At 33.5% G+C, this 14,159-nt stretch overlaps 1 protein-coding gene across 1 annotated transcript in view; it reads right to left on the reverse strand.

The window, feature by feature from the left end:
* The window catches only part of LOC310958231 (choline transporter-like protein 5-A), a gene marked incomplete at both ends in the record, with an annotated part of 80,623 nt that overhangs the window by 17,642 nt on the left and 48,822 nt on the right, over positions 1 to 14,159 (reverse strand). Inside the window, one exon of the mRNA XM_083929080.1 lies at positions 13,870 to 14,001. Within this exon, the coding sequence (XP_083785206.1) occupies positions 13,870 to 14,001 (132 nt within the window). The remainder of the gene's footprint in view (positions 1 to 13,869; positions 14,002 to 14,159) is intronic.

The raw sequence follows: 14,159 nt of genomic DNA on the forward strand, positions 1-14,159 counted from the left end.
TTCTGAAGTTATAACTTGTCAGTCTGCTTTAAGTTTGATTCTGAAGTTATCAAGTCAGTCTGCTTTAAGTTTGATTCTGAAGTTATCAAGTCAGTCTGCTTTAAGTTTGATTCTGAAGTTATCAAGTCAGTCTGCTTTAAGTTTGATTCTGAAGTTATCAAGTAAGTCTGCTTTAAGTTTGATTCTGAAGTTATAACTTGTCAGTCTGCTTTAAGTTTGATTCTGAAGTTATCAGGTCAGTCTGCTTTAAGTTTTATTCTGAAGTTATCAAGTCAGTCTGCTTTAAGTTTGATTTTGAAATTATCAAGTCAGTCTGCTTTAAGTTTGAATCTGAAGTTATCAAGTCAGTCTGCTTTAAGTCTGATTCTGAAGTTATCAAGTCAGTCTGCTTTAAGTGTGATTCTGAAGTTATCAAGTAAGTCTGCTTTAAGTTTGATTCTGAAGTTATAACTTGTCAGTCTGCTTTAAGTTTGATTCTGAAGTTATCAGGTCAGTCTGCTTTAAGTTTGATTCTGAAGTTATCAAGTCAGTCTGCTTTAAGTTTGATTCAAGTCAGTCTGCTTTAAGTGTGATTCTGAAGTTATCAAGTCAGTCTGATTTAAGTTTGATTCTGAAGTTATCAAGTCAGTCGGCTTTAAGTTTGATTCTGAAGTTATAACTTGTCAGTCTGCTTTAAGTTTGATTCTGAAGTTATCAAGTCAGTCTGCTTTAAGTTTGATTCTGAAGTTATAACTTGTCAGTCTGCTTTAAGTTTGATTCTGAAGTTATCAAGTCAGTCTGCTTTAAGTTTGATTCAAGTCAGTCTGCTTTAAGTGTGATTCTGAAGTTATCAAGTCAGTCTGATTTAAGTTTGATTCTTAAGTTATCAAGTCAGTCTGCTTTAAGTTTGATTCTGAAGTTATCAAGTCAGTCTGATTTAAGTTTGATTCTGAAGTTATCAAGTCAGTCTGCTTTAAGTTTGATTCTGAAGTTATAACTTGTCAGTCTGCTTTAAGTTTGATTCTGAAGTTATCAAGACAGTCTGCTTTAAGTTTGATTCTGAAGTTATAACTTGTCAGTCTGCTTTAAGTTTGATTCTGAAGTTATCAAGTCAGTCTGCTTTAAGTGTGATTCTGAAGTTATCAAGTCAGTCTGCTTTAAGTTTGATTCTGAAGTTATCAAGTCAGTCTGCATTAGTTTGATTCTGAAGTTATCAAGTCAATCTGCTTTACGTTTGATTCTGAAGTTATAACTTGTCAGTCTGCTTTAAGTTTGATTCTGAACTTATCAAGTCAGTCTGCTTTAAGTGTGATTCGGAAGTTATCAAGTCAGTCTGCATTAGTTTGATTCTGAAGTTATCAAGTCAATCTGCTTTAAGTTTGATTCTGAAGTTATAACTTGTCAGTCTGCTTTAAGTTTGATTCTGAACTTATCAAGTCAGTCTGCTTTAAGTGTGATTCTGAAGTTATCAAGTCAGTCTGCTTTAAGTTTGATTCTGAAGTTATCAAGTCAGTCTGCTTTTGTTTGATTCTGAAGTTATCAAGTCAGTCTGCTTTAAGTTTGATTCTGAAGTTATCAAGTCAGTCTGCATTAGTTTGATTCTGAAGTTATCAAGTCAGTCTGCTTTAAGTTTGATTTTGAAATTATCAAGTCAGTCTGCTTTAAGTTTGAATCTGAAGTTATCAAGTCAGTCTGCTTTAAGTCTGATTCTGAAGTTATCAAGTCAGTCTGCTTTAAGTTTGATTCTGAAGTTATCAAGTAAGTCTGCTTTAAGTTTGATTCTGAAGTTATAACTTGTCAGTCTGCTTTAAGTTTGATTCTGAAGTTATCAGGTCAGTCTGCTTTAAGTTTGATTCTGAAGTTATCAAGTCAGTCTGCTTTAAGTTTGATTTTGAAATTATCAAGTCAGTCTGCTTTAAGTTTGAATCTGAAGTTATCAAGTCAGTCTGCTTTAAGTCTGATTCTGAAGTTATCAAGTCAGTCTGCTTTAAGTTTGATTCTGAAGTTATCAAGTAAGTCTGCTTTAAGTTTGATTCTGAAGTTATAACTTGTCAGTCTGCTTTAAGTTTGATTCTGAAGTTATCAGGTCAGTCTGCTTTAAGTTTTATTCTGAAGTTATCAAGTCAGTCTGCTTTAAGTTTGATTCTGAAGTTATAACTTGTCAGTCTGCTTTAAGTTTGATTCTGAAATTATCAAGTCAGTCTGCTTTAAGTTTGATTCTGAAGTTATCAAGTCAGTCTGCTTTAAGTGTAATTCTGAAGTTATCAAGTCAGTCTGCTTTAAGTTTGATTCTGAAGTTATCAAGTCAGTCTGCTTTAAGTTTGATTCAAGTCAGTCTGCTTTAAGTGTGATTCTGAAGTTATCAAGTCAGTCTGCTTTAAGTTTGATTCTGAAGTTATCAAGTCAGTCTGCTTTAAGTGTGATTCTGAAGTTATCAAGTCAGTCTGCTTTAAGTTTGAATCTGAAGTTATCAAGTCAGTCTGCTTTAAGTCTGATTCTGAAGTTATCAAGTCAGTCTGCTTTAAGTTTGATTCTGAAGTTATCAAGTAAGTCTGCTTTAAGTTTGATTCTGAAGTTATAACTTGTCAGTCTGCTTTAAGTTTGATTCTGAAGTTATCAGGTCAGTCTGCTTTAAGTTTTATTCTGAAGTTATCAAGTCAGTCTGCTTTAAATTTGATTTTGAAATTATCAAGTCAGTCTGCTTTAAGTTTGAATCTGAAGTTATCAAGTCAGTCTGCTTTAAGTCTGATTCTGAAGTTATCAAGTCAGTCTGCTTTAAGTTTGATTCTGAAGTTATCAAGTAAGTCTGCTTTAAGTTTGATTCTGAAGTTATAACTTGTCAGTCTGCTTTAAGTTTGATTCTGAAGTTATCAGGTCAGTCTGCTTTAAGTTTTATTCTGAAGTTATCAAGTCAGTCTGCTTTAAGTTTGATTCTGAAGTTATAACTTGTCAGTCTGCTTTAAGTTTGATTCTGAAATTATCAAGTCAGTCTGCTTTAAGTTTGATTCTGAAGTTATCAAGTCAGTCTGCTTTAAGTGTAATTCTGAAGTTATCAAGTCAGTCTGCTTTAAGTTTGATTCTGAAGTTATCAAGTCAGTCTGCTTTAAGTTTGATTCAAGTCAGTCTGCTTTAAGTGTGATTCTGAAGTTATCAAGTCAGTCTGCTTTAAGTTTGATTCTGAAGTTATCAAGTCAGTCTGCTTTAAGTGTGATTCTGAAGTTATCAAGTCAGTCTGCTTTAAGTTTGATTCTGAAGTTATCAAGTCAGTCTGCTTTAAGTTTGATTCAAGTCAGTCTGCTTTAAGTGTGATTCTGAAGTTATCAAGTCAGTCTGATTTAAGTTTGATTCTGAAGTTATCAAGTCAGTCTGCTTTAAGTTTGATTCAAGTCAGTCTGCTTTAAGTGTGATTCTGAAGTTATCAAGTCAGTCTGATTTAAGTTTGATTCTGAAGTTATCAAGTCAGTCTGCTTTAAGTTTGATTCTGAAGTTATCAAGTCAGTCTGCTTTAAGTTTGATTCTGAAGTTATAACTTGTCAGTCTGCTTTAAGTTTGATTCTGAAGTTATCAAGTCAGTCTGCTTTAAGTTTGATTCTGAAGTTATCAAGTCAGTCTGCTTTAAGTTTGATTCTGAAGTTATCAAGTCAGTCTGCTTTAAGTTTGATTCTGAAGTTATCAAGTCAGTCTGCTTTAAGTTTGATTCTGAAGTTATTAAGTCAGTCTGCTTTAAGTTTGATTCAAGTCAGTCTGCTTTAAGTGTGATTCTGAAGTTATCAAGTCAGTCTGATTTAAGTTTGATTCTGAAGTTATCAAGTCAGTCTGCTTTAAGTTTGATTCTGAAGTTATCAAGTCAGTCTGCATTAAGTTTGATTCTGAAGTTATCAAGTCAGTCTGCTTTAAGTTTGATTCAAGTCAGTCTGCTTTAAGTGTGATTCTGAAGTTATCAAGTCAGTCTGATTTAAGTTTGATTCTGAAGTTATCAAGTCAGTCTGCTTTAAGTTTGATTCTGAAGTTATCAAGTCAGTCTGCTTTAAGTTTGATTCTGAAGTTATAACTTGTCAGTCTGCTTTAAGTTTGATTCTGAAGTTATCAAGTCAGTCTGCATTAGTTTGATTCTGAAGTTATCAAGTCAATCTGCTTTACGTTTGATTCTGAAGTTATAACTTGTCAGTCTGCTTTAAGTTTGATTCTGAACTTATCAAGTCAGTCTGCTTTAAGTCTGATTCGGAAGTTATCAAGTCAGTCTGCATTAGTTTGATTCTGAAGTTATCAAGTCAGTCTGCTTTAAGTTTGATTCTGAACTTATCAAGTCAGTCTGCTTTAAGTGTGATTCTGAAGTTATCAAGTCAGTCTGCTTTAAGTTTGATTCTGAAGTTATCAAGTCAGTCTGCTTTTGTTTGATTCTGAAGTTATCAAGTCAGTCTGCTTTAAGTTTGATTCTGAAGTTATCAAGTCAGTCTGCATTAGTTTGATTCTGAAGTTATCAAGTCAGTCTGCTTTAAGTTTGATTTTGAAATTATCAAGTCAGTCTGCTTTAAGTTTGAATCTGAAGTTATCAAGTCAGTCTGCTTTAAGTCTGATTCTGAAGTTATCAAGTCAGTCTGCTTTAAGTTTGATTCTGAAGTTATCAAGTAAGTCTGCTTTAAGTTTGATTCTGAAGTTATAACTTGTCAGTCTGCTTTAAGTTTGATTCTGAAGTTATCAGGTCAGTCTGCTTTAAGTTTTATTCTGAAGTTATCAAGTCAGTCTGCTTTAAGTTTGATTTTGAAATTATCAAGTCAGTCTGCTTTAAGTTTGAATCTGAAGTTATCAAGTCAGTCTGCTTTAAGTCTGATTCTGAAGTTATCAAGTCAGTCTGCTTTAAGTGTGATTCTGAAGTTATCAAGTAAGTCTGCTTTAAGTTTGATTCTGAAGTTATAACTTGTCAGTCTGCTTTAAGTTTGATTCTGAAGTTATCAGGTCAGTCTGCTTTAAGTTTGATTCTGAAGTTATCAAGTCAGTCTGCTTTAAGTTTGATTCAAGTCAGTCTGCTTTAAGTGTGATTCTGAAGTTATCAAGTCAGTCTGATTTAAGTTTGATTCTGAAGTTATCAAGTCAGTCGGCTTTAAGTTTGATTCTGAAGTTATAACTTGTCAGTCTGCTTTAAGTTTGATTCTGAAGTTATCAAGTCAGTCTGCTTTAAGTTTGATTCTGAAGTTATAACTTGTCAGTCTGCTTTAAGTTTGATTCTGAAGTTATCAAGTCAGTCTGCTTTAAGTTTGATTCAAGTCAGTCTGCTTTAAGTGTGATTCTGAAGTTATCAAGTCAGTCTGATTTAAGTTTGATTCTTAAGTTATCAAGTCAGTCTGCTTTAAGTTTGATTCTGAAGTTATCAAGTCAGTCTGATTTAAGTTTGATTCTGAAGTTATCAAGTCAGTCTGCTTTAAGTTTGATTCTGAAGTTATAACTTGTCAGTCTGCTTTAAGTTTGATTCTGAAGTTATCAAGACAGTCTGCTTTAAGTTTGATTCTGAAGTTATAACTTGTCAGTCTGCTTTAAGTTTGATTCTGAAGTTATCAAGTCAGTCTGCTTTAAGTGTGATTCTGAAGTTATCAAGTCAGTCTGCTTTAAGTTTGATTCTGAAGTTATCAAGTCAGTCTGCATTAGTTTGATTCTGAAGTTATCAAGTCAATCTGCTTTACGTTTGATTCTGAAGTTATAACTTGTCAGTCTGCTTTAAGTTTGATTCTGAACTTATCAAGTCAGTCTGCTTTAAGTGTGATTCGGAAGTTATCAAGTCAGTCTGCATTAGTTTGATTCTGAAGTTATCAAGTCAATCTGCTTTAAGTTTGATTCTGAAGTTATAACTTGTCAGTCTGCTTTAAGTTTGATTCTGAACTTATCAAGTCAGTCTGCTTTAAGTGTGATTCTGAAGTTATCAAGTCAGTCTGCTTTAAGTTTGATTCTGAAGTTATCAAGTCAGTCTGCTTTTGTTTGATTCTGAAGTTATCAAGTCAGTCTGCTTTAAGTTTGATTCTGAAGTTATCAAGTCAGTCTGCATTAGTTTGATTCTGAAGTTATCAAGTCAGTCTGCTTTAAGTTTGATTTTGAAATTATCAAGTCAGTCTGCTTTAAGTTTGAATCTGAAGTTATCAAGTCAGTCTGCTTTAAGTCTGATTCTGAAGTTATCAAGTCAGTCTGCTTTAAGTTTGATTCTGAAGTTATCAAGTAAGTCTGCTTTAAGTTTGATTCTGAAGTTATAACTTGTCAGTCTGCTTTAAGTTTGATTCTGAAGTTATCAGGTCAGTCTGCTTTAAGTTTTATTCTGAAGTTATCAAGTCAGTCTGCTTTAAGTTTGATTTTGAAATTATCAAGTCAGTCTGCTTTAAGTTTGAATCTGAAGTTATCAAGTCAGTCTGCTTTAAGTCTGATTCTGAAGTTATCAAGTCAGTCTGCTTTAAGTTTGATTCTGAAGTTATCAAGTAAGTCTGCTTTAAGTTTGATTCTGAAGTTATAACTTGTCAGTCTGCTTTAAGTTTGATTCTGAAGTTATCAGGTCAGTCTGCTTTAAGTTTTATTCTGAAGTTATCAAGTCAGTCTGCTTTAAGTTTGATTCTGAAGTTATAACTTGTCAGTCTGCTTTAAGTTTGATTCTGAAATTATCAAGTCAGTCTGCTTTAAGTTTGATTCTGAAGTTATCAAGTCAGTCTGCTTTAAGTGTAATTCTGAAGTTATCAAGTCAGTCTGCTTTAAGTTTGATTCTGAAGTTATCAAGTCAGTCTGCTTTAAGTTTGATTCAAGTCAGTCTGCTTTAAGTGTGATTCTGAAGTTATCAAGTCAGTCTGCTTTAAGTTTGATTCTGAAGTTATCAAGTCAGTCTGCTTTAAGTGTGATTCTGAAGTTATCAAGTCAGTCTGCTTTAAGTTTGATTCTGAAGTTATCAAGTCAGTCTGCTTTAAGTTTGATTCAAGTCAGTCTGCTTTAAGTGTGATTCTGAAGTTATCAAGTCAGTCTGATTTAAGTTTGATTCTGAAGTTATCAAGTCAGTCTGCTTTAAGTTTGATTCAAGTCAGTCTGCTTTAAGTGTGATTCTGAAGTTATCAAGTCAGTCTGATTTAAGTTTGATTCTGAAGTTATCAAGTCAGTCTGCTTTAAGTTTGATTCTGAAGTTATCAAGTCAGTCTGCTTTAAGTTTGATTCTGAAGTTATAACTTGTCAGTCTGCTTTAAGTTTGATTCTGAAGTTATCAAGTCAGTCTGCTTTAAGTTTGATTCTGAAGTTATCAAGTCAGTCTGCTTTAAGTTTGATTCTGAAGTTATCAAGTCAGTCTGCTTTAAGTTTGATTCTGAAGTTATCAAGTCAGTCTGCTTTAAGTTTGATTCTGAAGTTATTAAGTCAGTCTGCTTTAAGTTTGATTCAAGTCAGTCTGCTTTAAGTGTGATTCTGAAGTTATCAAGTCAGTCTGATTTAAGTTTGATTCTGAAGTTATCAAGTCAGTCTGCTTTAAGTTTGATTCTGAAGTTATCAAGTCAGTCTGCATTAAGTTTGATTCTGAAGTTATCAAGTCAGTCTGCTTTAAGTTTGATTCAAGTCAGTCTGCTTTAAGTGTGATTCTGAAGTTATCAAGTCAGTCTGATTTAAGTTTGATTCTGAAGTTATCAAGTCAGTCTGCTTTAAGTTTGATTCTGAAGTTATCAAGTCAGTCTGCTTTAAGTTTGATTCTGAAGTTATAACTTGTCAGTCTGCTTTAAGTTTGATTCTGAAGTTATCAAGTCAGTCTGCATTAGTTTGATTCTGAAGTTATCAAGTCAATCTGCTTTACGTTTGATTCTGAAGTTATAACTTGTCAGTCTGCTTTAAGTTTGATTCTGAACTTATCAAGTCAGTCTGCTTTAAGTCTGATTCGGAAGTTATCAAGTCAGTCTGCATTAGTTTGATTCTGAAGTTATCAAGTCAGTCTGCTTTAAGTTTGATTCTGAACTTATCAAGTCAGTCTGCTTTAAGTGTGATTCTGAAGTTATCAAGTCAGTCTGCTTTAAGTTTGATTCTGAAGTTATCAAGTCAGTCTGCTTTTGTTTGATTCTGAAGTTATCAAGTCAGTCTGCTTTAAGTTTGATTCTGAAGTTATCAAGTCAGTCTGCATTAGTTTGATTCTGAAGTTATCAAGTCAGTCTGCTTTAAGTTTGATTTTGAAATTATCAAGTCAGTCTGCTTTAAGTTTGAATCTGAAGTTATCAAGTCAGTCTGCTTTAAGTCTGATTCTGAAGTTATCAAGTCAGTCTGCTTTAAGTTTGATTCTGAAGTTATCAAGTAAGTCTGCTTTAAGTTTGATTCTGAAGTTATAACTTGTCAGTCTGCTTTAAGTTTGATTCTGAAGTTATCAGGTCAGTCTGCTTTAAGTTTTATTCTGAAGTTATCAAGTCAGTCTGCTTTAAGTTTGATTTTGAAATTATCAAGTCAGTCTGCTTTAAGTTTGAATCTGAAGTTATCAAGTCAGTCTGCTTTAAGTCTGATTCTGAAGTTATCAAGTCAGTCTGCTTTAAGTGTGATTCTGAAGTTATCAAGTAAGTCTGCTTTAAGTTTGATTCTGAAGTTATAACTTGTCAGTCTGCTTTAAGTTTGATTCTGAAGTTATCAGGTCAGTCTGCTTTAAGTTTTATTCTGAAGTTATCAAGTCAGTCTGCTTTAAGTTTGATTCTGAAGTTATAACTTGTCAGTCTGCTTTAAGTTTGATTCTGAAATTGTCAAGTCAGTCTGCTTTAAGTTTGATTCTGAAGTTATCAAGTCAGTCTGCTTTAAGTGTAATTCTGAAGTTATCAAGTCAGTCTGCTTTAAGTTTGATTCTGAAGTTATCAAGTCAGTCTGCTTTAAGTTTGATTCAAGTCAGTCTGCTTTAAGTGTGATTCTGAAGTTATCAAGTCAGTCTGCTTTAAGTTTGATTCTGAAGTTATCAAGTCAGTCTGCTTTAAGTGTGATTCTGAAGTTATCAAGTCAGTCTGCTTTAAGTTTGATTCTGAAGTTATCAAGTCAGTCTGCTTTAAGTTTGATTCAAGTCAGTCTGCTTTAAGTGTGATTCTGAAGTTATCAAGTCAGTCTGATTTAAGTTTGATTCTGAAGTTATCAAGTCAGTCTGCTTTAAGTTTGATTCAAGTCAGTCTGCTTTAAGTGTGATTCTGAAGTTATCAAGTCAGTCTGATTTAAGTTTGATTCTGAAGTTATCAAGTCAGTCTGCTTTAAGTTTGATTCTGAAGTTATCAAGTCAGTCTGCTTTAAGTTTGATTCTGAAGTTATGACTTGTCAGTCTGCTTTAAGTTTGATTCTGAAGTTATCAAGTCAGTCTGCTTTAAGTTTGATTCTGAAGTTATCAAGTCAGTCTGCTTTAAGTTTGATTCTGAAGTTATCAAGTCAGTCTGCTTTAAGTTTGATTCTGAAGTTATCAAGTCAGTCTGCTTTAAGTTTGATTCTGAAGTTATTAAGTCAGTCTGCTTTAAGTTTGATTCAAGTCAGTCTGCTTTAAGTGTGATTCTGAAGTTATCAAGTCAGTCTGATTTAAGTTTGATTCTGAAGTTATCAAGTCAGTCTGCTTTAAGTTTGATTCTGAAGTTATCAAGTCAGTCTGCATTAAGTTTGATTCTGAAGTTATCAAGTCAGTCTGCTTTAAGTTTGATTCAAGTCAGTCTGCTTTAAGTGTGATTCTGAAGTTATCAAGTCAGTCTGATTTAAGTTTGATTCTGAAGTTATCAAGTCAGTCTGCTTTAAGTTTGATTCTGAAGTTATCAAGTCAGTCTGCTTTAAGTTTGATTCTGAAGTTATAACTTGTCAGTCTGCTTTAAGTTTGATTCTGAAGTTATCAAGTCAGTCTGCTTTAAGTTTGATTCTGAAGTTATCAAGTCAGTCTGCTTTAAGTTTGATTTTGAAATTATCAAGTCAGTCTGCTTTAAGTTTGATTCTGAAGTTATCAAGTCAGTCTGCTTTAAGTTTGATTCTGAAGTTATCAAGTCAGTCTGCTTTAAGTTTGATTCTGAAGTTATCAAGTTAGTCTGCTTTAAGTGTGATTCTGAAGTTATCAAGTCAGTCTGCTTTAAGTTTGATTCTGAAGTACTCAAGTCAGTCTGCTTTAAGTTGGATTCTGAAGTTATCAAGTCAGTCTGCTTTAAGTTTGATTCTGAAGTACTCAAGTCAGTCTGCTTTAAGTTTGATTCTGAAGTTATCAAGTCAGTCTGCTTTAAGTTTTATTCTGAAGTTATCAAGTCAGTCTGCTTTAGTTTGATTCTGAAGTCATCAAGTCAGTCTGCTTTAAGTTTGATTCTGAAGTTATAACTTGTCAGTCTGCTTTAAGTTTGATTCTGAAATTATCAAGTCAGTCTGCTTTAAGTTTGATTCTGAAGTTATCAAGTCAGTCTGCTTTAAGTGTAATTCTGAAGTTATCAAGTCAGTCTGCTTTAAGATTGATTCTGAAGTTATCAAGTCAGTCTGCTTTAAGTTTGATTCAAGTCAGTCTGCTTTAAGTGTGATTCTGAAGTTATCAAGTCAGTCTGCTTTACGTTTGATTCTGAAGTTATCAAGTCAGTCTGCTTTAAGTGTGATTCTGAAGTTATCAAGTCAGTCTGCTTTAAGTTTGATTCTGAAGTTATCAAATCAGTCTGCTTTAAGTTTGATTCAAGTCAGTCTGCTTTAAGTGTGATTCTGAAGTTATCCATTCAGTCTGATTTAAGTTTGATTCTGAAGTTATCAAGTCAGTCTGCTTTGAGTTTGATTCTGAAGTTATCAAGTCAGTCTGCTTTAAGTTTGATTCTGAAGTTATCAAGTCAGTCTGCTTTAAGTTTGATTCAAGTCAGTCTGCTTTAAGTGTGAGTCTGAAGTTATCAAGTCAGTCTGATTTAAGTTTGATTCTGAAGTTATCAAGTCAGTCTGCTTTAAGTTTGATTCTGAAGTTATCAAGTCAGTCTGCTTTAAGTTTGATTCTGAAGTTATCAAGTCAGTCTGCTTTGGTTTGATTCTGAAGTCATCAAGTCAGTCTGCTTTAAGTTTGATTCTGAAGTTATAACTTGTCAGTCTGCTTTAAGTTTGATTCTGAAATTATCAAGTCAGTCTGCTTTAAGTTTGATTCTGAAGTTATCAAGTCAGTCTGCTTTAAGTGTAATTCTGAAGTTATCAAGTCAGTCTGCTTTAAGTTTGATTCTGAAGTTATCAAGTCAGTCTGCTTTAAGTTTGATTCAAGTCAGTCTGCTTTAAGTGTGATTCTGAAGTTATCAAGTCAGTCTGCTTTAAGTTTGATTCTGAAGTTATAACTTGTCAGTCTGCTTTAAGTTTGATTCTGAAGTTATCAAGTCAGTCTGCTTTAAGTTTGATTCTGAAGTTATCAAGTCAGTCTGCTTTAAGTTTGATTCTGAAGTTATCAAGTCAGTCTGCTTTAAGTTTGATTCAAGTCAGTCTGCTTTAAGTGTGATTCTGAAGTTATCAAGTCAGTCTGATTTAAGTTTGATTCTGAAGTTATCAAGTCAGTCTGCTTTAAGTTTGATTCTGAAGTTATCAAGTCAGTCTGCATTAAGTTTGATTCTGAAGTTATCAAGTCAGTCTGCTTTAAGTTTGATTCAAGTCAGTCTGCTTTAAGTGTGATTCTGAAGTTATCAAGTCAGTCTGCTTTAAGTGTGATTCTGAAGTTATCAAGTCAGTCTGCTTTAAGTTTGATTCTGAAGTTATCAAGTCAGTCTGCTTTAAGTTTGATTCTGAAGTTATAACTTGTCAGTCTGCTTTAAGTTTGATTCTGAAGTTATCAAGTCAGTCTGCTTTAAGTGTGATTCTGAAGTTATCAAGTCAGTCTGCTTTAAGTTTGATTCTGAAGTTATCAAGTCAGTCTGCTTTAAGTTTGATTTTGAAATTATCAAGTCAGTCTGCTTTAAGTTTGATTCTGAAGTTATCAAGTCAGTCTGCTTTAAGTTTGATTCTGAAGTTATCAAGTCAGTCTGCTTTAAGTTTGATTCTGAAGTTATCAAGTCAGTCTGCTTTAAGTGTGATTCTGAAGTTATCAAGTCAGTCTGCTTTAAGTTTGATTCTGAAGTACTCAAGTCAGTCTGCTTTAAGTTGGATTCTGAAGTTATCAAGTCAGTCTGCTTTAAGTTTGATTCTGAAGTTATAACTTGTCAGTCTGCTTTAAGTTTGATTCTGAAGTTATCAAGTAAGTCTGCTTTAAGTTTTATTCTGAAGTTATCAAGTCAGTCTGCTTTAGTTTGATTCTGAAGTCATCAAGTCAGTCTGCTTTAAGTTTGATTCTGAAGTTATAACTTGTCAGTCTGCTTTAAGTTTGATTCTGAAATTATCAAGTCAGTCTGCTTTAAGTTTGATTCTGAAGTTATCAAGTCAGTCTGCTTCAAGTGTAATTCTGAAGTTATCAAGTCAGTCTGCTTTAAGTTTGATTCTGAAGTTATCAAGTCAGTCTGCTTTAAGTTTGATTCAAGTCAGTCTGCTTTAAGTGTGATTCTGAAGTTATCAAGTCAGTCTGCTTTAAGTTTGATTCTGAAGTTATCAAGTCAGTCTGCTTTAAGTGTGATTCTGAAGTTATCAAGTCAGTCTGCTTTAAGTTTGATTCTGAAGTTATCAAGTCAGTCTGCTTTAAGTTTGATTCAAGTCAGTCTGCTTTAAGTGTAATTCTGAAGTTATCAAGTCAGTCTGATTTAAGTTTGATTCTGAAGTTATCAAGTCAGTCTGCTTTAAGTTTGATTCTGAAGTTATCAAGTCAGTCTGCTTTAAGTTTGATTCTGAAGTTATCAAGTCAGTCTGCTTTAAGTTTGATTCAAGTCAGTCTGCTTTAAGTGTGATTCTGAAGTTATCAAGTCAGTCTGATTTAAGTTTGATTCTGAAGTTATCAAGTCAGTCTGCTTTAAGTTTGATTCTGAAGTTATCAAGTCAGTCTGCTTTAAGTTTGATTCTGAAGTTATAACTTGTCAGTCTGCTTTAAGTTTGATTCTGAAGTTATCAAGTCAGTCTGCTTTAAGTTTGATTCTGAAGTTATCAAGTCAGTCTGCTTTAAGTTCGATTTTGAAATTATCAAGTCAGTCTGCTTTAAGTTTGATTCTGAAGTTATCAAGTCAGTCTGCTTTAAGTTTGATTCTGAAGTTATCAAGTCAGTCTGCTTTAAGTTTGATTCTGAAGTTATCAAGTCAGTCTGCTTTAAGTGTGATTCTGAAGTTATCAAGTCAGTCTGCTTTAAGTTTGATTCTGAAGTACTCAAGTCAGTCTGCTTTAAGTTTGATTCTGAAGTTATCAAGTCAGTCTGCTTTAAGTTTAATTCAAGTCAGTCTGCTTTAAGTGTGATTCTGAAGTTATCAAGTCAGTCTGCTTTAAGTTTGATTCTGAAGTTATCAAGTCAGTCTGCTTTAAGTTTGATTATGAAGTTATCAAGTCAGTCTGCTTTATTAAACATACAGCTTTTAATAAAGATTCTACATATTCAACATTTAAATCTCTTAGGTTTGCATAAACTACAGGTTATAAACTTATTTTTAAAATACAAAAAATGTGAAACTATCCCTTATCTTATCATTGATTATTATTATAATTTATGTTTAATAGATCTAGTCCCACTGAAATTAAAACTTCATTAACCCAATGTCACATAGAAAACATTATGCCCGAACATTCTAGAGTTATTACAGCAATTTCTGTGTTTTTTGGTTCCTCTGAGCAGTGTGAAGTAAGTCCTATTCAACATCTGATTTGTAATGGAAAGGTCTAGAGGGCTAGGTAAGAAGTAGTATGAGGTTGTTAGACTGATAGAAACTATTCCTCACGAAGTGAAATAGAGTACATGCAGTCATCTTTGTCCTCTCAGATGTTATAAACGACTTCATTTAAGAACATTAAATCTGTATTCTAATGACTTCCTGTGTAATGTCACCAAGCCCACAGACTTACATAATATGATCCATGTCTGTGTGAGTTGGAGATAGACCTGCAGGTCAGTGTGCAGGCCCACTTCCAAGATGGCAACATCAGAGCCTGGTGTGTGTCTCAGCTGGGTCAGCACCGTAGAGCAGTACAACATACCTAAAAACACACACGCACACACACACACACACACACACAAACGCATACACACACAAACGCATACACATACACACACACACACACACACACACACATACACATACACATAAAATTCAGCTTTTAAAACAACTAGTGCGGTGTCTGCTCTGAATGGGCGG

Source organism: Echiichthys vipera (genome assembly GCF_963691815.1).
Source record: "Echiichthys vipera genome assembly, chromosome: 15".
In the NCBI taxonomy this organism is placed as follows: domain Eukaryota; kingdom Metazoa; phylum Chordata; class Actinopteri; order Perciformes; family Trachinidae; genus Echiichthys; species Echiichthys vipera.